The sequence below is a fragment of the Ictalurus furcatus genome, chromosome 3 (assembly GCF_023375685.1).
Source record: "Ictalurus furcatus strain D&B chromosome 3, Billie_1.0, whole genome shotgun sequence".
Taxonomy (NCBI): Eukaryota; Metazoa; Chordata; class Actinopteri; order Siluriformes; family Ictaluridae; genus Ictalurus; species Ictalurus furcatus.
The window spans coordinates 5449626-5475246 of record NC_071257.1 but is presented as its reverse complement, the minus strand read 5'-3'; the positions used below and the strand labels follow the sequence as shown (position 1 = coordinate 5475246).

Below are 25621 nucleotides of genomic sequence, written 5' to 3'. Positions count from 1 at the left end.
TCAATTTTCACTATATTTTAATTATTTTAATAAAATTCCCATTCAAGTGCAGTGACTGCTCGAGTAGTTTCATCATCAAAATGAGACGGTTAGAAAAGAAACTATTTTTACTTCGTATTACATCTGAAACGGTTAATCATCTTGTGAAGGCAGAGAAGAAGGATAATGAAAAGCAAAAGTGGAGCAAGGTGAAAAATCTTCATGCTAATCTGCTTCGTGCTAAAGAGATCTATGACAGTAAGAATCGACTAAACTCATTTGACGTTCCTAAAAAATATGGCATGCAAATAAACATCACAGCCCGAACCTGGAACAAGGCTCCAGTCTGTGCAAGACATTCGATGTACATGAAGTGCGTGGAACATCTTGTGATGGGGTACACAGGCGTGATTTAAAATTGCTGATGCAATTCAAAAAGGCCTGACTGCTGTTATTGCTTTTGTGCATTCATGGACTGAACGTGCGTGTGTGTGTGTGTGTGTGTGTGTGTGTGTGTGTGTGTGTGTGTGTGCATGTCATATAAGCAACACAAGCACAACGCCATGAAAATGATTACTACATCTGTTTTAATAACACAAATGTAGGCAGAAGGTCATGAAGGTGAGGAAAGGAGAGGACATAAAAGGAGAAGAGGTTTATCTGAAGTGCTGTAGCAGAAACCCAGCACTCTGTGGGCCATCCATCCAAATGCCTCAAGATTCCACCACCTGACTGAAAGTGCAGCTTTTATAAAATAGAGATAAAATAGAGTAAACATCAAAACACTGGCCATTTTTCACCAAAGGACCTCCAGGCAGAGGCAGCCAAATCCATTAGAAACCCACACCGCTTAAGCAAGCCAGATGCCAAACTGTTTAGCACTTCATTTTGTAGGTGGTGGAAAAGGAATCTAATATAATCTGACACCCTCTCTCCTAAGCTTTCACTCTTTATTTACTTTACTCAATTCATTAGATCCTATAAATCCATGCAATGTCAATGATGAAAAATGGCATCTTTTTAATGTAACTTTCAATATACCGTTATTCTGTTTTCTGCTGCTTCTTTTTGTCCAGAATAGGACGGCTTACTTCCTCCGGGAAGGAGCCGGGGACTTCATGCCAGCTGATTTGACACCTGAGGATGGGGCTGTGGTCTTGGCGGGGGCAGGAGCAGGGGTGGGACTAGACACCTTGGGGGTAGGGAGTACAATGGGCTGAGTTGCAGGCAATATTTTCTTGGGCGCAGGTGAGGGCTTGATGTCAGGCATCTTGTCGCCATGCTTGTAGACACTGACAATGACATCCACTGACTCGCCACCGTATCTGTTCTGCACGCACATGGTAAACTTGCCTGAGTCATCTAGGCTCACGCCCTTGATGGTGAGGCTGGCGAACTTGCCTGAGTCCAGAGAGATCACATACTGGTCACCCGGCTCCACCTCCTGGTCATTCTTGAACCAGGTGATCTGTGGTTTTGGGTCACCACATACTGTGCAGGTCAGGCTCAGGGTCTACAGAGAACCAAACATGGAGAGGATGTAATAAATGATTATTAAACAAAGGTATTTTTAATCTAAATACATCTGGTGTGCATAGAAGAAGTGATTGAGAAGTTACGGATGTGTGCAAAGCATGCTGAAAAACATCAGACCCAATGTACATAAAAATCTAGCGGGCGTTTCACTCTGTTTGATCACCTGTGTGGCACCGAGAGGCTGCTTGATTCTACGGTCTGGACTAGAAAGCAATCAGCCCCAGCATTCCTTCTTCATGCCTTTTTTTTTGTATTTGTTAACAGGAAATAATCTGATGTGGATGTCAACAACGAAGGACAGTGTGTTTATTCTGTATACAGTATACTGTATTAATAACAACAACTATCATCCAGTTTTCCCAAAGGCAAGGCAGTGTGTTTAGCCTATTTATGATAAATAGACTTTTCAGAATATTTTCCCTAAGAATTTTCTAGTAAACATTCTGCTAGAACATGTAACTGATACTCATCCGGTGCGCTCACTAACAGATATAAACAAGGTTGCTCATTTGGACTCATAATGCTCCTGTGGCTATAATAATGGACCTGCTCCAGCAAGACCTTGGGATCTCTTTAACAACGACCATCTTACCCACTCTGTCTATCATTAAGGGAGCTCTTATTAGAGCGCTGTCCATTGTAAGAGTCCTGCTAATATCCCACGTGGTAGCTGCTTGCCTTTTAATGGGACCTAACATGGACTTACTGCATTCACTTGGTGTTAAAGAAATAGAGAGAAAGGGAGAGGGGGGAGGGGGGTTGCAAGTCCTTGACATTTCCACTGTTGTCTATTCAGATGGATCCATTGAATAGACAACATTCCTTGCAGCTTCCTCAACAGTGGATTACAAGGCCAGAGACAGTGAAGGAGTATCATCCACCACCCCCCAAGCACACGCCATCCGTAATGAAGAGAGGAGATGATCCTCTGGCTTGTTCACACACCACCACACACCATTCGGGATCACTACAAAACTGCCCTGTGGTGTCTAGGATCACTAATGCAATCGCATCATTACCACAGGGGCCAAATTAATGGTCTGCAAAATGTAGAACAAAATTCACTACTACCCAGTGCCAGCTGTGCTGATTCTTTCAGTGCAGTTTTCCTCCAAATCCAAACCCATTTCAATGCCCAGACAAACAGTGATGGCTTGTCCATTGGGGCAGGAGGCGCACCATGTACTGTATAGCAGCCATTTATCAAACATTAATCTTCCTAAACTTCAAAACTCAATGCATTTTAAATTATGTCAAACTATTAATAACCTCTTTTAAGAGACCAACAATGTAAAACAACAACAACAACCAAAAAAAACCTGCTATTTGACAGATATAAACAAATGTTCTGTTGATTTCCTGGCCTTTTTATATATTGTATAATGGTGGGGAATTGCTCTGACTGCCCCATTTAGAATTTTTTCAACAACGGTCAAAATAAAGATGGAAGAATGTGCTGAAAGAGGTCCATTGGGGAAGGAATCCCGCTGCCTCGTGCACGATCTATGAACATTTTGAGTGTGGGAGGAACAGAGGATAGGAATGTTAATGACAGGATTGCCAGCATTGTGAAATTTACAGTTGCAATCAAAATTACTCAACCCTGGCATGGAAACCTTCTGCGTTTAGTACGCGCCATACTGTGCCCACTGAAACCTCAGTTCTTGTTGCCACTAAGACTTCCTGCAGTTCTTTTGCAGTCACTCGAGGGATTTTCACAACTTGCCTTCTCAGAAATCTGGTTGCAGCCGTTGATAGCTTCCTTTTTCTGCCCCGTCCAGGTATTTCATTAACTTTCTACCCCTAGCCAGGTGTGTTTGAGAAAACGCCTGTTTTGCATATTTGTGCTGTTGAGGGAGTCTGTTCAGGTGGTTGAATAATTTTGAAACTAGAGAAATCACTATAAGTTGCATTTTGAGTTGAATTTGGGAACCATTTAAATTGTTTTTGTTTGATTTGTCCATTGCAAACAGCCTAAAGTCTGACATTTTGACAATAAACCTGATTTGTAATGGGGGTTGAATAATTTTGATTGCAACCGTATGTGAAATTGGCTCGTTTAAAAATATTCCGCAGCCAACGGGATCTTGTTTTATATCAAATAATCGTAATGTAATACATTTCTGCAAAGCAAGGCTGCTGATGTCTTTAGTGTTTATGTTATGGTACACCAATGCTGAGATGATGCCAAACCTTTTTTTCCATGATGGTTGCAACATCAGGAAGACCGCCAATGACTTTGCCACGATCTGAAAATACAAACGTTGTACCCCAGTCAGACTGAAGGATGTAATTATATCAATAAAAAGAAGCTATGACAAGCGCCGAGGACTTGAATGAGCGTACTCACTCTTTTCAGCATATGCTTCCGCTCTGAAAAGCAACAGAAGAATGGCGTTGTTAGCAGGCTCATTAGCGCACATGCTAATATTTTATCCACACACTGACATGTACCACACATGCTCTGCATTTCTAAACACTGAAGGGAAGGCAAGCGAAGCAAGCAGCATCCCAAGCAATGATTATCTTACTTGAGTCTCTGGAACTCTGCATAGGCATTATCATAGACTAGAGGGGTGGATAAAAGGCAGAAAGAAGATAAATGTTAAGCACAGACTAAATGAGACATGAGCAAGAGAAAAATTACTTAACATTAGAACCCTCTAAGGGACAGTATAGAATTTTTTTTTTAGATCTCATTATTGTAATAGCTATGTTTTGCTGCATTGCAAGGTATCATCGTTTTTTTTTTTTCCTAATTAATTACTGTCTTTGCTCTACTGATTGCAAGTGCTCTCGGGCAGCACACACGACAGTCTGTGGACTAACTGCTGCCAAAGCCAGGATCTGCACCTTTGATACATTGTTACCAATACCTCACGACTGGAATTACCCAAGGAATGTAGGAGCTTTTTAAAAATGGTTCCCGAGATTAGATGACGTGCCAGATCCTTGGGCAACACCACTCTCGAATACCATTCCACATGGAGCTTGGAGTTGGCCACTTTCAATTAATGTTGTTTGTTTGTTCCAGTGTCTGAAACCCCATGTGAGGGATTGCTGTTTCGCAAATGTATTATGTTTATTCAGAGATCAAATAGGGTACACAGTTAAAACCTTTCTCTCAAGTTTGTTTTTAATTAGACCTTTGCCTTTAAACTAGAGCTGCAACAACTAATCGATAAAATGGATAATAATCGATTATGAAAATTGTTGTCAACAAATCTCATTACGGCAAGGGGGAGATTTACTCATTACGTTACTTCTGTTCCGAAAACACGCTTCGGAGAGTAAATACTAAAGTTGTGTCCCAGATGATGTACTATACACTTACACTATGCACTCTACCATCTAGTGTATGAATTTTAGAAAGGTAATATTGTCTCAAATGGAACATGAGCGGTTTTTTACTAACCGGAAGTATAAACCGTTTCCCAGTCAGTGGTACTTGACGTCATACGCATGTAATGTGACGCCACTAGCTTTAGCAGATACCCAGAGTCAACAACAATGACTTTCTTCAGTTTACTGTTTATGTCAGTGTTACCTTTTATTCCCATCATGACCTCAGTCACCATCAGACGGAGCCGAAATCGTCAAGTGACTGAGGAAGAAAGTGTGCGACCTCCAAGTCCTCTAAGGCAGGGCCTCTTTTTATATTAAACACCGCGGAGAAGATCAAACTTTACAAAGCGGAGCTTGTGTAGCACGGAAGCACGACAGTGATGCACGAGCACAAACTCATGTTTGTATCCAAAGTACTCCACTGTGTGTAAGGGCTTAGGGAAACTGATGCAAGTTGTTTAAAAGATTTATTTGAATTCCAGTTTATTGTCATTATAAACTCATTATTTGTGCACTTGCAGTGTAACTTCTGTCGTTTATTATAACGGAAGTGATCTATTGGTAACGAGGCAGCGTTGCTCCTCACTCACAATGTAGACGTGGTGATAAACAGTGGGAGGGCAAGTAAGATCTGTAATGTCTAATTAAACACTACGATCAAAAGTAAACAGAAGTAAAACAATATGCCAAAAGGCAGTGAGTAACAGAAACCACAAGGTGCAGGGAAAGTGAGTTTTTATTATTAATTTAGGACTGTAGTTTAATTCAGTGCTTTTTGTGCATCCATAAAAAGTAATGCATAAATACTATTATATAATATAAACTTTTATATATATATATATATATATATATATATATATATATATATATATATATATATATAAGTATTTTGCATATTTTTTTTATGGATGCACAAAGAGCACTGAATTAAACTAAACTACAGTCCTAAATGAATAATGTATATTCTGGTGTGTGTACTGGGTTCTTTTCAGTCTTATACAATTGTACAAACAGTTGTGTAAAATTTTAGTCTAAAGTTTATATTTGTAACACTCAGTTTGTGGAATTTATTTTAAATAAATCAATTAATTCGATTAATCTGAAAAAATAATCGGCCGACTAATCGATTATTAAAATGATCATTAGTTGCAGTCCTACTTTAAACCATATGAAATCTTTCTTTTTAAGGATTAAGAAAAACCATATCAGTTTGCAGCTTTTATTACCTTGTCCAGACAGTTCAAGGGTGCGAGTGTAGGTCTTCTCAGTGTCTGTCATCACAAAGGTATATACTCCTTTGTTCTTTTCAGTGGGTTCAACTATCTCCAGACTGGCCATGGCTGGGGTGCCACCAACACGCATGCTTTCAGATGCAGTAATTTTAGTATCCCTGTTGAATATCAATAAAAAAATGTATATAAAGGTGATACATTGCTCCTATTACATTTGCAAACAGTGATTATACAGTAAATTATACACAGAGTAGTGTATTGGTGAGCAGTTTGCTTTTCCACTCATTTCCTTATAGAAATCTACTAGTATTCTAGATATTCAGGGGTCTATGGGAAGGACAATCATTATGTAACTGCAAGAATCCAGGAGTATCCTCTCAGTGCACAGTTCGGTGTGGAAATGATAAGGAACGTTCACAGTAATTTCAGAACATTTACACGAATTGTACAAGAAAGGTACAAGAATGGCCATGTTTACAAGATGAGCTAAGGAAGAAGATTTACCTCATGTGTTAGTATTCGGCATGCCTCCAGTTTGCACCTCAAGGCAAAAGGATTAAATAACTATAAATCTGATAGATTTGATTTATATTGACAGTCATGCAGGTCTCTTGTCACTTGGCCCTGCTAATTTCCCATTGTTCAATAATCGTTTTCTTGTGCCGCACACTAAAGCAACACAATTATAGACAAAAATCTCCAAATCATGTTTACACGCAGGGCCGCCATCATGCTCGGAGGTGTGAGCAAGCATGCATATCTCATTTCCATGGCTATTTCCATCACTCTATTCAGGAACTTCCCTTCTCGGGAGGGAACGGAGGGAGAGAATAAGCATACTTTTGCAACCAGTGAATCTTCATTTCCTCTGTGTAATATTTCATATGGCACTGCAGCATGATGCCCTCAGCAGTGCATTGGATCACCATCTCGGAAGCGCTGGACCCTGTTCATGTCAAAAGAAAGGAGAGATACTTCCTTAAACTTAAGTCAGACTATGAGTTTTTTCTATTACAGAACGAGTGAGCTCTGGGCTGAGGTGCTCCGTGGGGTGTTGGGGGACAGTAACTGGTGATTGGTTTGGGAAAAGGGGATTAGTGTTGGGATGTTGGAAGACATGAACTACTCTCACAAGGCAGAAATACGGCTAATGAGTACCTCAAGGTGATTCGGCCAAAAAGCAAGCCTATTATTTCTAACTAGCTAGTTAAAACGCATAATAAACTATCATGTCTGGTCGCTTGTGATGTGTGTGGGTTTTTTTATTTACTTTTTTTTATTTACCATTTGTGTTTGCTGTATATTTTATTGTCTAATCTGTGTATTGTGTTCTCCAGCTTGTCAACAATGTTAGGAGCACCTGATATAAACCAGAATGAAATTCAAAAATACAGTGAGATACACCAACACCTTCCACTAGATACTCTTTGGCTGGCAATGGAGAATAAAATCATCTGAATTTTTTTCTTTAGCTTCCCACCAACACCAACAGACAACAAAATGTATTATCTGTTCATCTTTCTGTCACGCCTTTTTTCCCCCTCGCTTACAGTCTCTCATATGGTTTGTTTACACGCTCCCATGCTTACTCTTTCTCTCCTCCTTTCATTGGTTTTCGCCTTTCGCCATGTAGTTACACTTCTTTTTTGTTCCTGGCGTCAGGGTATGATTGCATTTGACGCATCTGATCTGGCATATGATGTATTCATAGTAATTTTCCTCTGATTCTGACCCGAGACCCCTGACAAATCACTGAGTGTCAACTATTATTACAGGACAATCAGTATGACTCACAGCAGCTCAGGAATATAATTTTTTTCCCCTCCAATGACTAAATAATCATGTTTTTCTTTTCATTTTCAATAAAAAGAAATATATTTGGTTGGGAAGATCGAGACAATGACTACTTTTACATGGACAGCAGTAATCTAATTATTGACCTTATTCTGAATAAGACAATATTGTGATTAAGGTGTTTACATGAGTCGCTTTTAGAATACTCCTTTCATGTACTCGTTTTACATGTTATAGAACATAGATCGATTAACGGCACATGTCATTACGTCCCCACGTCACACCGTCCGACGTTCCCTCCAGAATTTCATGTATAGACATACAGTTGGTCTTCGTTATGGTACCGTATACAGTTTCGGGTGTTTAATTTTTTATTTTACGAACACTTCAAGTGCAGTTAATTATTTGTCATGCTATACGTGCAAACAGACGACTGCTTGAAGCCATGGGCTGCGTCTCAAACCGTGTGCTTACCGACTATATAGTAGCCGAAATACATGTATTTTGCGTACTATGTATTAAGTATACAGTTTCGGACGCAGCCGTGCTCTCTAGTTTGCCATCAAACAGTTGAGCACTGCCATGTATGTACGTGTCCTGTCGCAAAATGCAGTGAAAACTCCCACACGATGTTAATAGTGTGATTAAGGTGTGTACATGTCTGTAACGCACTTCCATAATGCGACTGAAACAGGAATACTCCACACATCTTAATTTGATTTGTGTTTACTTCGAGTATGACTTTAATCGGATTAAGGTCATCAATAATCTCTGTTTACATGCTAGTTTCTTAATCAGAGTATCGTCTTAATCGGGTTAATATCGGATTATTGTTGTCCATGTAAACGTACTGATTGTCAACTAGGTATATTTAGATTTCAGTCATTGTATACAGTGTGTTGAACTGTCTGTCTGTTTCAGTACAGACTGAAAGAACCATCTTCTTTTACAGATGTACTCTCGTTCAGAGGGTTGACATTTAGCTGGACTGTGTAAGCAGCAAAGGTTTCTATATAATCGGCTGCTCTTCATCATGAGTCAGCAGCCATCCGGAATCCATGCTAAAGATGATGTGTGGGAAGTCATAAAACAGCTTAATTGTGGTTCTGATTCTGTAAAAAGATAATGCCAATCTTTGTATCTGCTGAGTGAAATCTGGTCGATCTGACATTGATCTTTCGTTACGTACTGAATGCTGACTAGCTTCAGAGGAGTGAAATGAGCAGCACAGACCGAAGATATGCTGGAATGCTAATGTGATACATACCAGCAATTCGTGAGAGCTCGTTAATGATGTTGTCAAAGGCTGAAGAAGTAAGAGAAAAGGTCAATTAAGGAAATGCTTTTTTTTGTGCACAAATATTTGCTAAAATCTGAGGTGTGCGCTATTACCTTTCCCAGAAATATCAACCTGAGACTCGTCTTGTCCTCTGTCATCGCTGATCGTTGCTTTGTACACACCCACATGCTTCTTGGAGAACTGGGGGCGAAATTTCAGAACACAGTGTTTACTGAAACAAGCTACTCGAGTGTGTTTTCTGTGGGCTGCTCGTTTAACACAGCTCGCTTATGTAGTATTATACGTTCTTTTCCCATTATTCGGACTGCAAAATGAAGTGTTAGGCAGCGGTAGTTGGGTGAGTGGGGATTAAAAACACCCACTGCCAGAACTACCAAAGTGTTTTGATTAGTGTTAAAACACAAACCTCCTTTTAGTGTCTGCTCTGAGCCCATGTTTTTGTAAAGGAAGTGATCATAATTAGCTTTGGAACTGTATCATACTCCCTGGATGTATAATTATGTAATTGACCACTATGTCAACAATCTAGTGTACATTCCCATCAGGACATTTATGTTTGATTACTTGTTAACTCGCTCGCTTTAAAAGCCCGAATGAACATTTTGCTGTATTTTACAATGTTATATACGTTAAGGAAAATCATGATGACTATGTCAACCTGTGCAAGTTGTTGTATCTACTAGTTACTGGAGACAAGCGGGGTATTTTTTTAAATGTCATATCAGAACAGCAGACCTTTACAGTGATGCCAGTGCCTAGATAAAAAAGAATCTGTGGTTAGGAATAATCAGCTTGGTGCATTGCTGCACCTATGATGCACCTGTCCATGTTGTGACTGGATACAAATACATTATTCAGAATGAACAGATAATATGTTCTAAACAAATACAATTACAGATATGAATAGGAGGCAGAATATATGCTTTTGGTTACATTTTTTAAGAAAGTTTGCCAGAACGGTTCAGGGGGCATCTGGCTGAGACTACTAGAGTACAACAAGGGACTAGGAACTCGAAGAAAAGTTACGTGAGAGGGATGTTCTTACTTTCATGTAGTTTAAAAAAAAAAAAAAAAAAAAAGTCCTGTGCACATCTCTAGTTAGACCAATTATGAACTGTCCAGTTTTTTCATGCGAGCTTTACAGCGTTTACAGTAGGTTCATATTGTTTTAAAAAGTTCTTCAGATTTAGGCCAAACCTATTTTAGGTTTAAATCTGAATACAGAGATCAATATCTGGAGCACTAAACAGATACAGATTCATATCTTAGCCAAACATTATTTCTCCAGCATGATATCCTATGTGCTTGGCTTAACCGTTTTCTTTTCATCTTCAATTAATTCTTTCCAATTCATCTTATTTTCTCCTGGGAGTAACAAAACCTTTCAATCATGCAGTCACACAGCGTGTCTACGTTATTACTATGAGCATCTGTAACATCATCATTCCCATTAACCGACATCAGAGCTTTGAATGCGATCTGCCGTGAAACATAAATCGACATGTTCATTATTATAAAACCAAAAGACTGCAAAAAATTTGATTAACCTCTGCAAACAATGGGAACATAAAACTTAATAAAATCTAAAAGTCTTACCGACTCAGCAGGAACAAATGAATCATGCAATTATTCCATACAGATTATAATGTACACTATGTTTTGCACTTTAACGACAGCTGTTGCTGCTCAAGTTGCACTGTTATTGCTGCAGTCCCTCAAATTTGTTCTGTTTTATTGGCTCAGTAACTACATTGCTATTTTTATTTATTTATTTATTTTTTTCATGAATCCAAGATCTCACCAAAGCCAGGGTGAGTTTACAGACTCCAGAGCTCAGGTCAGCAGGCACGTCAGGTATCACCTCCACATCGTTCTTAAACCAGTGGAATACAGACTCTTTCTTCAGATTAGACACCTGAGGAGAGGAAAGGACACACATCAGGCCGTGGGCAGCGATAATCGAGCCAGCCTGAAATATGGCCGTTCAGTGCGCCTGTGAACACCAAGCCACCACAATGATATCTTTATGCCTGAGCCAAATAAAGCCTGACACGTTAGTCATTCAAACTGGCACTGAAAATAAGCGCAGGCCATTTGTTTGAGGTGTGTTCAGGCACAAATGTGGCTTCACTTGCCTTGCAGATGAGGCTGACACTGGCATCTTCCCCAACATGAACAGACAGGAACTGGCTAAAATGAGGTCCTAGCAAAAGGGAGATCATTGGCAGTTGATGAAGCAATCACAGCAGCAATGAGAAATGAGCAGATTTACATCTGAAGGATGATAAATGCATCCACCTGGCTTTTCAGAAATTAGCATTTTAGGTTGTATTATATCCTTATGAGTAGAATAACACCTTCTATCCGTGTCTATAAAAACGTCCTGTAATTGAGACCCAACAACTATAACTCATACTTAAATTTACTTAATATATTTTGCTCCGTTTTCACCTTCACTGCTTTACTATTATTGAGATTCTACTGTGACATATGGTAGGTCTACATTCGATGTAGAAATGTTACAAATACATTATGGGAATACAATTGGGAGGCACACTGAGCGAGAGCATGAGTGACAGCGACTACAGTAGATGTGGGCGTGTCCAGCGATGCAACAAAGTTGAGAAAAGTAGAGCTTTATGCAAATTTGGAGCGATTTAGTGCAGTGACTAGCAGGGGGAGTGAAGACAGTAGAGTACAGGTGATCCGCCAAGCTGCCTAAGAGTCTGAACTGTTTTGTCAACCCAGACAGTCCGGCGCTTGTGCTTTCACCGCAAAGAAACAGAAAGCACCCATTTCTTCTCCTTCATCTCGTAGGATATGATGCGTATATACCATGGTGAATTTTATATACAAATGATCTCCCTCCAGAATGTTTCATTTTAGAGGCAAGAAAACTGGTTTGTTGTCAAAAGTGGAATGCTAGTTGCGCCACCCACTGATCAATGTAGGAACGCCTACTGGCGTCTTCATTGTACAGCGACTGGCGACTTGCAGTGATTAAATTGCTGTATGTCTGAACGTACCTTTAGGGACTGCTTGGCCAGGGTCTTATATTTTGGGAAACAGAACCTACTAATTTCATTAGAAAATATCACAGACGGGTCTGAATACTGATACAGAAACGTATATCTATACAAATTCCTATAGTGTCCTTGCATTACACCCCTTGTGTATAGTTATAGGTTATAGATATGGTACATAAAAAACATAAAAAATAAATAGAGTTTGTGTGTATTAATAAAACACAGATTAACATTTCTACTGCTTCTCTTTGATTTATACCCTCTTTCACACGGATGTACTCCCTCCTCTGATATTCAGCCTCAGCCAGAGCTGCCTTGAAAGCTGGAGTAAAAAAAAAAGCACGGGTTAAGGGTCTGCAAGCCAAATCATAATGGGAAAATCAGATATATATATATATATATATATATATATATATATATATATATATATATATATATATATATATATATAAGTGCAGATGGCCTTACCATCTCCAATTAGCACCAGAGACGACTGAGCCTTTGCTGTTCCGTCCTGAATCTGCACGGTGAACGTCCCCTGGTTGTCCTCGGTGAAGTGATCCAGCACCATCTCAATAATGCCCGTGGCTACATCGTGTCTCATTTTAGTTTGCTGGGGCAAAAACAAGAAGAAAGCAAAACAAATAGGGAAGTAAATTGCCCTCATTGGTGCTTCTACTAGGTTTATATGGGAATTTCAATTGGATCGGATGTATTATTACATTTTCTTGGAGGCGTTCGGGGTGAGACTGCGCAGGGTGAAGTGCATCCTAGGGTTAACTCAATCTAAAACCTAAAATAGTTCTCACCAAGCGCTCGAACATTTACACTGATGTCACAGGCTGTCCGTGTCGCTTTGCATGACGCTCGTTGCTTACCTCGCAGTTGACAAGCTCTTTGTTATTGGCAAAGAATTTGTAGGTCACAGCAGAGGAGATGTTCTCAGCTTGCAGCCATAAGCGCACACGACCTCTTTCCAAAATTTTGTACGCAAGCTCGGTCTTCAGAGGGATAACTGAGGCGAAAACAGAAGTGGCAGAGGTAAATTTCATGTGCTCTCATGCTTCACACATATGCCCTTGAAAACGGCACAGACATACACAAATCCACCTCGGCTCTGAGAATACTGGTAAAACATCGGTCAAGAAGACATTGGTCAAGGCGCGTGCAATAATTCCCGTTCTAAACTCAGCTTCTCAGATAGTCGTGGCATAAAAATAGCAGGACTAGTTACTTGGTTACTTACTTGGATGGCGGATGTCATGACTGAGTGCCAGCATTTTCTCAAGCTCTGAAATGAAGAGAAACCCATCAAATACCACCAAATATCTGTGAGCACAGTGCAAGAAAAAGCATCATATGTGTATGGTGCACATGGTGTATGGTTTTTGACAACCTGAAATTGCTTGCCAAATGGAAGTGATTTTAAGACATGATTATGTTCCAGTGGCGAACGCTGTAAACATCTTTAACCCAAAATGATGGTTTTCATGTGACATCACGTCGTTTAAGCGCTGCTATTTCAAGACCCGAATAAAGCACTGGCTGAATCAATGTTATTGTCAGTGCTTCATCAAGAAGATTCATTTTCATTTATACTGAGAATCGACTGTCCTAATACACTCGACTACATGCAATATATCTTCAACAAAAAGCAATACAGCGGCTCCGCCCACAGACTCACTGAAACCGAGAGGTTAAAGATTGGAAAAAAGACATTTTTGCAATCTGCCTGTGTCCACTGTAGCCTTAGATTCCTGTTCTTGGCTGACAGCACTGGAACTCGATGTGGTCTGCTGCTGTTGTAGGCCATCTGCCTCGACGTTTGGCATGTGTTCTGAGATGCTTTTCTGCTCACCACGGTTGTAACGAGTGGTTATTTGCGTCACCATAGCCTTTCCTGTTCACTTGAACCTGTCTGGACATTCTCCTCTGACCTCTCTCATCAACAAGGTGTTTCTGTCTGCAAAACTACTGCTCAGTGGATGTGGTTTTGTTTTTCTCCCCATTCTGTCTCAACTCTAAAGGCTGTTGTGTGTGAAAATTCAACAGTTCTCCTAAAATACACGAACCAACCCGTCCAGCATCAAGATCAAAGTCACTGAGATCACTTTTTTTTTCCTCATTCAGATGTTTGATGTGAACATTAAAGCTCTGAAGCTCTTGACCTGTACAGTATCTACATGCTTTTAAGCATCGCCATACTGCCACATAGATAATTCCATGAATGAGCAGATGTGTACACATGTTCCTACTAAAGTTTTCTGCCAGTGTAAGCGGAACCTGCATTCGGGGGCGATACATAATGATCACTCAAAGCGCTTTACTTAGTATGGGGGGAGGGTGGGGGGTCTCCTTAACCACCACTAATGTGTAGCATCCACCTGGATGATGCTACGGCAGCCATAGTGCACCAGAACGCCCACCACACACCAGCTATTAGTGGAGACCTTACTTCACCTTACTGAAGTAAGGTGAGTCATGTTTTGCCTCTAGGTGCCTTTGTGTTGTGGGGCAAAGCCAAAGATTTAGTCCCGAACAGAAAAATCACCCGACTGAAGCACTACGATATGAAATGACTGGGTTTGTCACATCTTTGGCCACTCAGATGATCATTTGTGGCTAAACACCTATGCGTGCGATGTGCTGAGAATATCAGTAAGCATATATTCATGTGTTTACTGATATTCTCAACACATCACATGAATAGAAGATAATAAAATATTAAGGGCATAATATACAGGACAGTGAAATAAAAAAATAAAAAACTTGATGCATAATGCATTATACTTGCTCCATAATTAGCATCGCCCACCTTCTGATGAGATTTTGTAACTGGCTGAAGCTCCATCAGTGTTGGTGACAGAAACAGAGTAAGTGCCCACATCCTCTTTGTCTGGGTTCTTGAACAACAGAGTCGAGCTTTGACAAGCACAGAAAGGCAAACGGCACACTGGGTCAGCATACAAATGAGGCTTAAATATGTACAAACTGTTTTAATACTCGATAACAGCTAGCCATATACGGTGTACTGCTTACCAACTGCCTGATGTTTTATTTACAATTCCTTTGGAGAAATCCGTGATTTCTTCATAGGACTTCTTCCACACAAACTGGGATTTCTCCGTAATCTGACAGCTCTCGAAAGACAGATAAATATCTCCAGTCTCCTTGTCAACGCCACACTTAATTTCCTGAGCACCTTCAAAAGAACACATATGAAAACGTGTATATACACATAAATCATCCTAATTCAGAAGTGTGTAAGGGATATGGGGTAGACATGTTGGATTTATGGAGTGGATACAGTGGGATTATGGGGCACACTTGCCTCCAATGCATCTGTCCTTCATTGTCCTGTGGTGTCCTATCCTCACACTCTCTCTCTCTTTCTCTCTCTCTCTCTCTCTCTCTCTCTCACACACACACACACACACATATATATATATATATATATATATATATATATATATATATATATATATATATACACACACACACACACACACAAGTCCACAGTGCACTCTGCTGGTGGAAGTGTGTGCCTTCCTTTTATAGAGTATGAATGTTTTAAGCCAATTCAAGATGAATCATCTCGTCTGCTGTTTTTTTTTTTTTTTTTTCTTATCTGCGGCCAGGCAGACATCTGCCTCCCTCAGCAGTTCGGAGTGTAGTTTCCCTCTCTCTTTCTATTTCTCTCCCTTTCTTTAACATGACCTCTTACACTGCAAGCTGTTTACCTTGTTTCCGCTTATTTCAGCCTGATGCCTCCTGATATAGCCGAGATGGTTGGCAGTCCATGGTAGTAGTGGGTGTGTGGTTTGCTTATATCTGTGTGTCGTGTGTGTGTGTGTGTGTGTGTGTGTGTGTTACCTGGAAGTGCCTTGGCACACACTGGGTCAGAGGATAATGAAGCATTTCCAATGCCCTGGGCGTTCTCAGCGCGTACACGGAACACGTAGGATGAGCCCATCTCCAAGTCCTTCACCTAAGCATTACACATTACTCATGTTATTTTTTTCTTGTATTATACATTGTGTATTTTATATACGCTCTAAATTTTTTTGGTCGAATGTCAGACTGACAGCCAAGTAAAATACATGTACATGTTTACTTTCACGTAGACATCACCAGTGACAGTACCTTTAGGTAGCAGTGGTTCACAGCACTGGTGTTAGTAGTGGTCCAGGTATCAGTACCTGTCTTGCACTTGTCCACATAGTACCCAGTGATGGCACTGGCACCGATATAAACAGGAGCCTTCCACTCCACCACCAGAGAGTCATCTCTGATCTCAGTGACGCTCAGGTCATAGGCTGGACCTAGACAGAACATGACCAAAAGTCTGAATCCACTGTCAAGAATTGTTATCAGTAATGCTAGAACTCTGGATCCACCGCAAACCCTGCTCAGGATGAAGTTGTTACTGAACATGAATGAATGAATGCATGGATAAAATTTTCCAACAAACTTTTATGGACTTAAATAATACAGAATTGGTCATTTTTGTGTGATCATAAGCCAAGCACATTATACAAATCATGGCAGTGGCATGGGTGGGTGATATTTTCATACGTGAACATTGTCTAAAGGTGTGTTAGATGTGTGATGCAATATCCCGACAAATCAATATCACACCCCACTCCACTCAATCAGTGAAGGTGCACTGTTTCTGGCCACGAACCCACCAAGGACATGAAAATACATCCACATTAGGGATACTAATAGAAATTCGTTTGTTTGTTTGTTTGTTTGTTTGTTAGAGAAAGATTGCTAGTAAGGTTTGCATGACATCTGGATGAGACTAGAGTTGTACATGGGGACTTTGTAACAAAAAAAAATAAAGGGAGTTGGTCAGATATGAAGCTCAAAGGACAAACAAATGCTTTTCTGGGCCTTGTCCAGTGTCTTAGAGTGTTTCTAGGGGTCCTTAATTAATTTACAATATATATATATATATATATATAATTCCATTTAGGCCACACACACTGGGTTTAAATCCAAAGTCAGATATGGACAATTTTAGCATGGATACAGTAACAAATAGGGGTATTGTATTACACTGCTAGTCCACATTGTAGCACTAAAAAAAACTTAAGTCTGTGTGGAAATGGAATTTGATGTAAAACTGATACCTATAATCATTTTTATTGGTGCCTGAGGTATTTTTTGAGTAAAAGTTAATGTAGTTAACCACTGATGGAAGTCTATGCTCCATAAACATATGCTCAGATAACACCATAAAACTTTGAAATCTCATTTTTAATTTGTGAGTGTGTCAAACAGAAGGCACAGTCCACAGGTTCAAAGTGAAAATATATACTGTATTATCATTAGCCTCACTTCAAACTTTCTGGTACAGTTATGAAGACTTCCAAATACAGTATCACTTTAAGCCAATGGAAAGATGAAGAAGCAAATATTGAACACCAGAAATGCATTGGCTGGCTGAGAACACTGATGCGAATTGAAAATTGTTACTTTACTTTACTATTACTTTCATTTAATTGGAGGATGGTGGTGGGGGTGGGGTGTTAGGAATGCAAAAGCATTTTCATTTGCATTAAAGCTTTCATTAAGTACCATATTTTTTTAATGTACAGTATGTGTGTGTGGGGTTCGTTACCTGGCTCGGGCATGTTCCATGCCTCACATATGAATGGAGCACTAACGGGAGATGCATCACCCAAACCGATTACATTAGCACCATAAACCCTGAACTGATACACTGCACCAGGAGTCAGGTTTTGAACCTGGAGACATAAAAATAAAAAATAAAAAACATCACACATCACTCCAAACTCTTCTCATCTGGAACCGTAACATAAACTATAGCAGAGTGTAGTGTAGGAGGTAAATTTGTATGAACCTTGTATAGCCTCTCCTTAATGGGTGGGACGTTGACCTCTTGCCATGTTTTCTTAGCCAGATTGCACTTGTCGATGTAATATTTGGTGACCTCAGCACCCCCACAGCGGACAGGACGCTTCCAGCTGAGCACCATGGATTGGCCATCGCAGTGGAGGAGAGCGATGTCATAGGGAGCCGAGGGGAGCTCTGCACACAAGATAGATGACTCGTGCTTTACGCGCCTATTACTCAATGTCCACGGCAGCACGCTGTACTCTGGCTATCTCTGGCTTTTAATAAAGTCAATTCGTGGCCATTTATTGTCTGCTGTGACTTATAATGCGGGAATGATTTATGGCGGATGCGATGCGTTACGACTGGTGTTTGTTGCGAATTATGAATGCGAAAGTGGTCGCTTAAATCAACATTCGGAAAGTTTTCGATGCTAAGACACAAAGTAACTCCTGCAGTATTAAAGCTGCACACTGATTTATGGAGCAATTTTATTTGCATCAGCATTATGGTAGACGTAATATATATGATTGTGTAGGCAAAAATCCTCAGTGTTCAGCAGATTCAATCTGAAATTTTTATAAGGACATTTTAAGTGCATAATGTATATTTACTCACTCGCTCACTTTGAGTAACCGTTTCGTCCTGGTTACTTTGTTCTTTCTAAGTTTCAATTTAAACACTTCACATTAGTTTAGGACTTGAAGAACACCGAATAGGCCACAGTGTTCCACGGTATTGATTAGGTGTGAGACTTGATTAATAACAGCTTTTAATTTTTAAAGACTTTTGTTGAAACCGAAAGGATGTCTGCTGTCAGGTGCTGTCTTTCACACTCAGTTGCTCTGGAAATCATGGAACATTGTTCACATTTCATGGCTGCAATATACACGTTCTGTCACAAGATCCCAGTTGTTATTCAGAATAATGTTTTTTGAACAGTTTCGGTGTTTAGCAAAAGAGAAAAAGTGCTTGAAACTGTCCTTGAAAACAAAGTTTTCAGAGACGGGTTACGCATGGGCTTAGGCTGGGGTTGTTGGGTTTGTTGTTTTGGTTTTTTTTGCGCCATTCACATTATACATCTGCATTTAGTTTAGGTTGTGAAATTTTTCTTGAGTGTTAGTTACAGGGTATTTCAATAGCATCTTGACAACCACCTTTAAGCACAAGTACTTTCCTGTAAGCCTGAAAGAAATCAGGAGATCAAGAAATACGGACTTAAGAAGTGCAATACAATGTGAAATAAAAGCATGAGCCAATTTTATTTTTGAAACGAAAAATAGCAAAGACTAATATGATAACATGAATGAGAAGGTGGAAAACGTTGCCATCTAAAAGGAGTCTAGTACAGTATATTACCAATATATTGCTGCACGAATAGTCCTAGTTGTAATGATCAGTGCAAATTCGGTTGAATTTTATAATATCGCTCCAACCCTAATTGTTCTGAAGTTCATAAAATAGCACTTGATCCAGCATGTCCTATTTTGCTTAATTGTGCACACAATGTGTACGCAAGATGTAGGATATTTCTCATGCTTTTAATTCTCTAATTTAGTTCGTCAAATGAATACAATAATGCCAATTCAATGTGCACTTCTGTAAAGAAAGTTTAAAGAATAAGCTGACCTAGCACTCAATTTATTGAGTTCTTTTACAAATTAAGCCTGTTGTTATATCTGAGGTCTGGATAACAATATGTCCAATTTCAGGGTTAACTCTTCACTACACACACTTTATTCAACCTTTTTGGGTTGAGGTTTTGGGTTTTTTTTTTTTTTGGTTTTGCTTTTTAGTCCCTTCCTGTCAGTGGAACAGCAAAGTGGGCACATTAATTCTACCCTTTTTTTCAATAATTCTGCATGGACTCACGTCTGCTGCACATGCACTCTGTTATTAGTAGTTTGACATGCTGCTGTATACATAAAGTCAGAGTAGTATCCCCCCGCCCCACCCCCACAGTTTTTAGGTTAGTGAAACTGCACTGGCAAAGAAGAAGATTCTCATAAGAAACTCAAAGACAAAATGTACTTTGTGTCCTAGCTTGACATACAGCAGTGGGCTCAGTCATGCGGTTTGTATGAAAGCTGGCCATACGTACTGAGAGCAGCTTTGACAGATAGAGGCGCCGATTCCTGTGACTCCTCACTGAGACCCAGCTCATTGATGGCCTGCACACGGAACACATACGTCTCACCTGTTTTAAGGCCATGAACGACAAACCTGAAACACAAGCAGAACTGCTTAGGTTTAAATCCAAAACGGCTTCCTAACAGAGGTGGGAAGTACGTTTTTATGTGTCTGTTCTTTACTTGGGTTTTTGTTTCACCCAACACTTTTCCAAACACTACATTTCTATAGAATCATATATATATAAAGTCATAAGGTGACCCTTTTTTTTTTTTTTTTTTTTTGCAGAAAACAGAGCTCAGAGTTGATTGAAATTCCTAACGAATCAAAATTTTAACAGCAAAACGAGACCTGATCCCCAATCACTGTAATCTATCTGTTGCTACTTACACTTTCCATATTTATCAAAGCAGTTTGTATTGTGCCAGCTAGCTATTAGCAAGTTATTGTCATGCTAGCTGACATTTGAGAGATTAGGATTAAAGCTGTTCTTAGTTACCTTAGGTAATGTTTGCTATATTCCTCGGTTCCTTGGTGAAAAGGGCACTAATTAAGTGTGTTCAAAGTGATCTCAAGCGGACGTCTTTTACTTTTGTGAATATTTCTTCTACTTTTAGTCAGTTTAGGAGTGTGTACTTTTCTGCTTTATTTTGAGTGAAGAAGTTCATCTTTGACTAGAGATACAGCTATCAGACCGAATCATGCTCATGAAAGCTCCAAAAACTTCTCACACAAAGAAGTCTGCCAGCTTGGGATTTTTTTTTTTTTTTGGCTAGACATTTCTATATGCTGTACAGCAAGTACAATTGCATACACACACACACACACGAAAACACACACATTATATTAGAGGACATACTCTGTCTTCTTGTGTGGCTTGTGGTTAGCAGAGATCCAGTTCTTTGATCCTTTAACACACAAGTCAATATAATAGCCAATGAGGTTATTGGGCTCCTTTGGAGGGGCCCACTGGATCAGAACAGATGTATCGGTTTCTCTTGTTGCCACAACCTGACCAGGAGCTGAAGGAACACCTGGAGAAACAGATAACCTCATTACAATGATCATCCACTGCTGATTAAACTTCCAGATGACTTTCAGAGCATGCATTTGTTACGGCTTATAGCACCATTGGCAATTTAATTACTGTTCTCCTGATCTAGCCTTGAATCAACCTCCAGTTTTTTGCTCACACTTCAGGTAGTGGTGTAGCGGGGGGGCTGGCGGGTGGGGGTTGGCTAGGTTAGTCTCTAATGCTTATTTGGGGGTGGTTAGCATACACTAATACCACATCTGATAATGTACACGTTAAATAACATTAAAAACATCAAAGGAATGTGTCCTTTAGTTTGTTTAATCACATTTATTTATATATTTATTTATTATTGTCTGCTATCATAAGAAACAGGATTAACCAATCAGAATCATACTAACACACAACCCCCCCCCCCCACACACACACACACACACACACACCCTCCACCCCACCCCACCCCCCAATTCCTAGCATTTTATTTGAATCATTTTCAGTAGAACTACGGGAAAGGTATTTTATGGCAATGTTATTAATACAACAAGATTGGGTAGCTTTAATGATTTAAAAACAAACGTGTTCCCGGAATGCATGATTGCGTTGTACTTAGTATAATATAATATAATTTTTTACAGATGTTTATTTAGTAACAATTTGTTTCTTACCACGCAGTTCTTGAGTTTTGATGGGTACAGTAGGCTTGGAGGGCTCACTGGTGCCATACATGTTGGCTGAGAGTATGCGGAACAGGTACTCTTTCCCTTCAGCCAGGTTGAAGACGGCGTAGCGCGGTGAACGCACTGGCACTTGAGTGTTCACCCTCTGCCAGGAGTTACTGCCAACCAGAGTCTAAGCCGTTGAAAAGTACTCCATTACTTCACCCAGCCGTGTCAGCTGACAATCAAGGAACTCTTACACTAATTCCAGTCTCTCAATTCACAAATTAAAATAGATGGTTAATTACAGCTGTCCTTAAAGCATTAACATCAGCAGTGAAAGTGATTTGATAGGGGCCTGTAGTGAGCTTTGTAGAGTAGAGAGTAAGATTAAAATCCAGTCTGTGGTTTTTATCACTCTTTGCCAACAACGGCTTCCATCCAGAGATTAAACCAATCCATCAAAAAGCACTCCATTACTTCGCACAGCAATGCCAGCTAACAATCGAGAAAGGCTCACACTAAAGTGGGAGCTCTTCATTTATGTGCACAAACGGATGGCTAATTGTAAGTAAAAGTGTGAAAGTGATATGGACTCTGTGAGCGTCAAAAGGGTTAGCTTTCTGACACTGAGGTGTACCAACCTTCTCAATGTAGTACCACATGGGGGCCCTGCCGTTGTACACCGGGGGGGTCCAGCTGAGCACAACATATGTTCGATCAGTCTCAGAGGCGTAGACATTGGATGGAGCTCCAGGAGCTGTTCCCTCAGCTACAGACAAATCACATCAAACAGAATTACTGCCTGCACCAAACAGCGCATTTCACTTTCAATCCTTTTCTCACCCACAAACACACATGTATAAACACCTCTCGAAAACATCTCAATGTCATCCGTTCTGCTTTCAAAAGATAAGACAGCACCATTAAAATGAGTGCATCATGTGCAATATTGGTGTAAACACCCACGAACACACACACACACACACACACACACACACACACACACACACGCTCCTGACACCAGTTGATGTGTTCATTCCAGTTTCAAAAAGCACCACAGATGGTCAGACACTCCTTTCCTGATGGAATTCTCATCAAAAAGTAATCAGCACCTCTTGAATGTGAGACAATTATGGCCTGTATAATTACTTTTTTTTTGCAACAACAACAACAAAAAAAGATAAAACCATGAGAGGAATAGTGAAACTCAAACAAAAGGTGATAAACCAAGGTTTAATTGTACGTACAATAAATAATATGCGTAGAGATGATCAGAAGCAACCCAAACAAACGAAATAAGACCGAACAAAATACTGAGTTTCCTCATTTTTGGGTCTCAACATCTAGATTTATTAATATTTTTTCATTATTTTAGCAATCCTTGTCTAAAATATATTTGAATATCCTCTTTGAACATGTTTTTTTAAAAAAAAAAAAAAAAAAACTCTTAAAACACAATATTACTATAAAATTAACTGCTATTGACTCCGCTAGTACAGCCCTCTATTCATTATGTATTGTTGCTACCTTTAACATATATTAGTGAACTGATTATTATGTCAACAGTGTCAGAACTCAAAATGTGTCTACATATAAACTGACCAATCACTTTATTAAGAACAGCTGTACATCTGCTCAATCATGCAAAATTGGAAAAAATATCCGTTTCAGTGAGTCTATGTCCACTGTAATAATAATATAATAATAAACTTTATTTCATAAAGCGCCTTTAAAAGGAGCTTCTCAAAGCGCTGTAGCCTCAGAGTCCTGTTCTTGGCTTACAAGAATGGAACATGATGTCATCGTCTGCTGTTGTAGCCCATCCGCTCCCAGGTTTGGCGTGTTGTGCATTCTGAGATGCTTTTCTGCTCACCACGGATGTAAACAGTGGTTATTTGAGTCACCATAGCCTACCTATCAGCACAAACCAGTCTGATCATTCTCCTCTGATCTGATCTCTCTCAACAAAAAGTTTTGGGGGGTTTGTTCTGCACCATTCTGTGTGTGAATATCCCAGGAGATCAGCAGTTTCTGAAATGCTCAAACCAACTCATCAGGCATCAACAAGCAGTTTCTCCTCATTCTCTGAACATGATGAACATTCATCTGCCACATGATTGGATGATTGCATGAGTGAGCAGGTGTACAGGTGTTTCTAATAAAGAGCTCGTGTGAATATACACTACCTTCAAGGTCATCGTGATAGGTAATGATGTCGAGTTTTCCACCGAGTCTTGTAGCTGTTAAAACAAAAAAACAAGAGAAATCCAAAAATCTGACACACAAAGGTGAATGATGTTATTTATAATGAAGGATTTGGCTGATTTTTACCATGAAGTCTCTCAAACTCAGTAGGATCCACTGCAGCAATGGGTTCGGACATTCTGGAAGGTCTGCTGATGCCATGGGCGTTAACAGCACGCACGCGAAAGTAATAGGCGTGACTCTCAAACAGGCCTGACACGGGGTACTTACAGATCTTAATGGGTGAGTCATTACACTGTACCCAGTCCTCTGTTCCGACCTCACATCTGTCATGGAGTTCAAGCAAAGGCCATAAAATGGACAAGGACAAGAAATTATTTCCAAGCATTCATTATCTCGCCATACAATTAAAAAGACAGTGAAAATTACAGCCTATTATTAAGACAAATAGTGCTTACTCAAAATGGACCAAAACTCTTTTTTTTTTCTTCTCTTTTTTTTTTTTTACTCTTTTAAGAAAAAAAAATCTCATAGGATGCTACATTTCCAATTATATGTTCACTATCATTGTGTAAATACACTGCTGACAGTGATGTTTGGAGTCCTCAGAGGTCTATGCCTGATATTTAGGTTTAATAAAAAATTGCCCCATTTCCAAAACACGTGGCGTTTTCTATCATATAGGTTGATGACGCAAACAAATCTGTTCCTGAATGACGTATGATTAGTGCAGGGACTGATTACACAAAACATATGCTTGCTAAGAAGGTCTTATTTGAAGATCTGGCTTGCTGTTTATAGCTTAACCAACTTGAAATTCGGAAAATCCTTTAGAATAAATAAAAATACAAAAACCTCACTGGTCTGTGCTGGTTTATAAACCAAACTAAATAACGGGAATAAAATCTTCTTCTTCTGTTATACTATGTACACTATAGTACACATAGTTCAAGAACATTTCTATGCCAGATAATACCTTCATTTTAAAGCAAAATGTAAGACACTGGCACTGGCACCATCTCAGAATTTTAAGGGTTAAAGTTGCGTTAAAAACTAATTCTCCATCCATTTTTGAAAATGAATAATTAAAATGACTAAACATTAGGAATCCCTAAACCACTAATATCATTTTATAAATGTGAATGATGAGATCCCCTCAGTGCCTCCCCACACACTGGCAATCAGCAGCAATTACTGTAGTTAAGTTAGTTAGTCATGAGAGCAATCAGACATGTCAGCCCGCTCAGTCACCTATCAACAAAATATCCAATGATGGGGCCCTCAGTGGTGGTGTTGGGCGGCTTCCAGGACACAATGACATAATCCCTGTTCGCGTCATGGATTTTAATGTCCATGGGGGCTCCAGGGGCCAGAGGAACTGGAGGGGGACCATCTGTAAAAGAATCACGACTCTGTGAAATGCTCAAGAAGTCCTGCTCTCGTTACCTTCTTAACATTAATATAGTAAGCAAAATGATGGCATGATTTAATGTAATTAAGTAACTCCAGTGTACTTCGGT

At 39.7% G+C, this 25621-nt stretch overlaps 1 protein-coding gene across 1 annotated transcript in view; it reads right to left on the bottom strand.

The window, feature by feature from the left end:
- Positions 1-545: 545 nt before the first annotated feature.
- myom2b (myomesin 2b) overlaps positions 546-25621 on the bottom strand; it is a 34858-nt gene continuing 9782 nt past the window's right edge. The window contains exons 10-36 of the mRNA XM_053620504.1: positions 25353-25494; positions 24228-24427; positions 24083-24136; positions 22538-22665; positions 21903-22086; positions 21064-21238; positions 20176-20297; positions 18082-18269; positions 17839-17965; positions 16356-16534; positions 16086-16200; positions 15252-15414; positions 15028-15134; positions 13459-13503; positions 13091-13227; positions 12681-12825; positions 12472-12534; positions 11322-11389; positions 10988-11101; positions 9279-9366; positions 9154-9192; positions 6933-7038; positions 6087-6250; positions 4047-4083; positions 3866-3888; positions 3709-3764; positions 546-1492 (exon numbers count right to left, since the gene is read on the bottom strand). Coding sequence (XP_053476479.1) covers positions 1067-1492; positions 3709-3764; positions 3866-3888; positions 4047-4083; positions 6087-6250; positions 6933-7038; positions 9154-9192; positions 9279-9366; positions 10988-11101; positions 11322-11389; positions 12472-12534; positions 12681-12825; positions 13091-13227; positions 13459-13503; positions 15028-15134; positions 15252-15414; positions 16086-16200; positions 16356-16534; positions 17839-17965; positions 18082-18269; positions 20176-20297; positions 21064-21238; positions 21903-22086; positions 22538-22665; positions 24083-24136; positions 24228-24427; positions 25353-25494 — 3395 coding nt within the window. The 3' untranslated portion in view covers positions 546-1066. The remainder of the gene's footprint in view (positions 1493-3708; positions 3765-3865; positions 3889-4046; positions 4084-6086; positions 6251-6932; positions 7039-9153; positions 9193-9278; positions 9367-10987; positions 11102-11321; positions 11390-12471; positions 12535-12680; positions 12826-13090; positions 13228-13458; positions 13504-15027; positions 15135-15251; positions 15415-16085; positions 16201-16355; positions 16535-17838; positions 17966-18081; positions 18270-20175; positions 20298-21063; positions 21239-21902; positions 22087-22537; positions 22666-24082; positions 24137-24227; positions 24428-25352; positions 25495-25621) is intronic.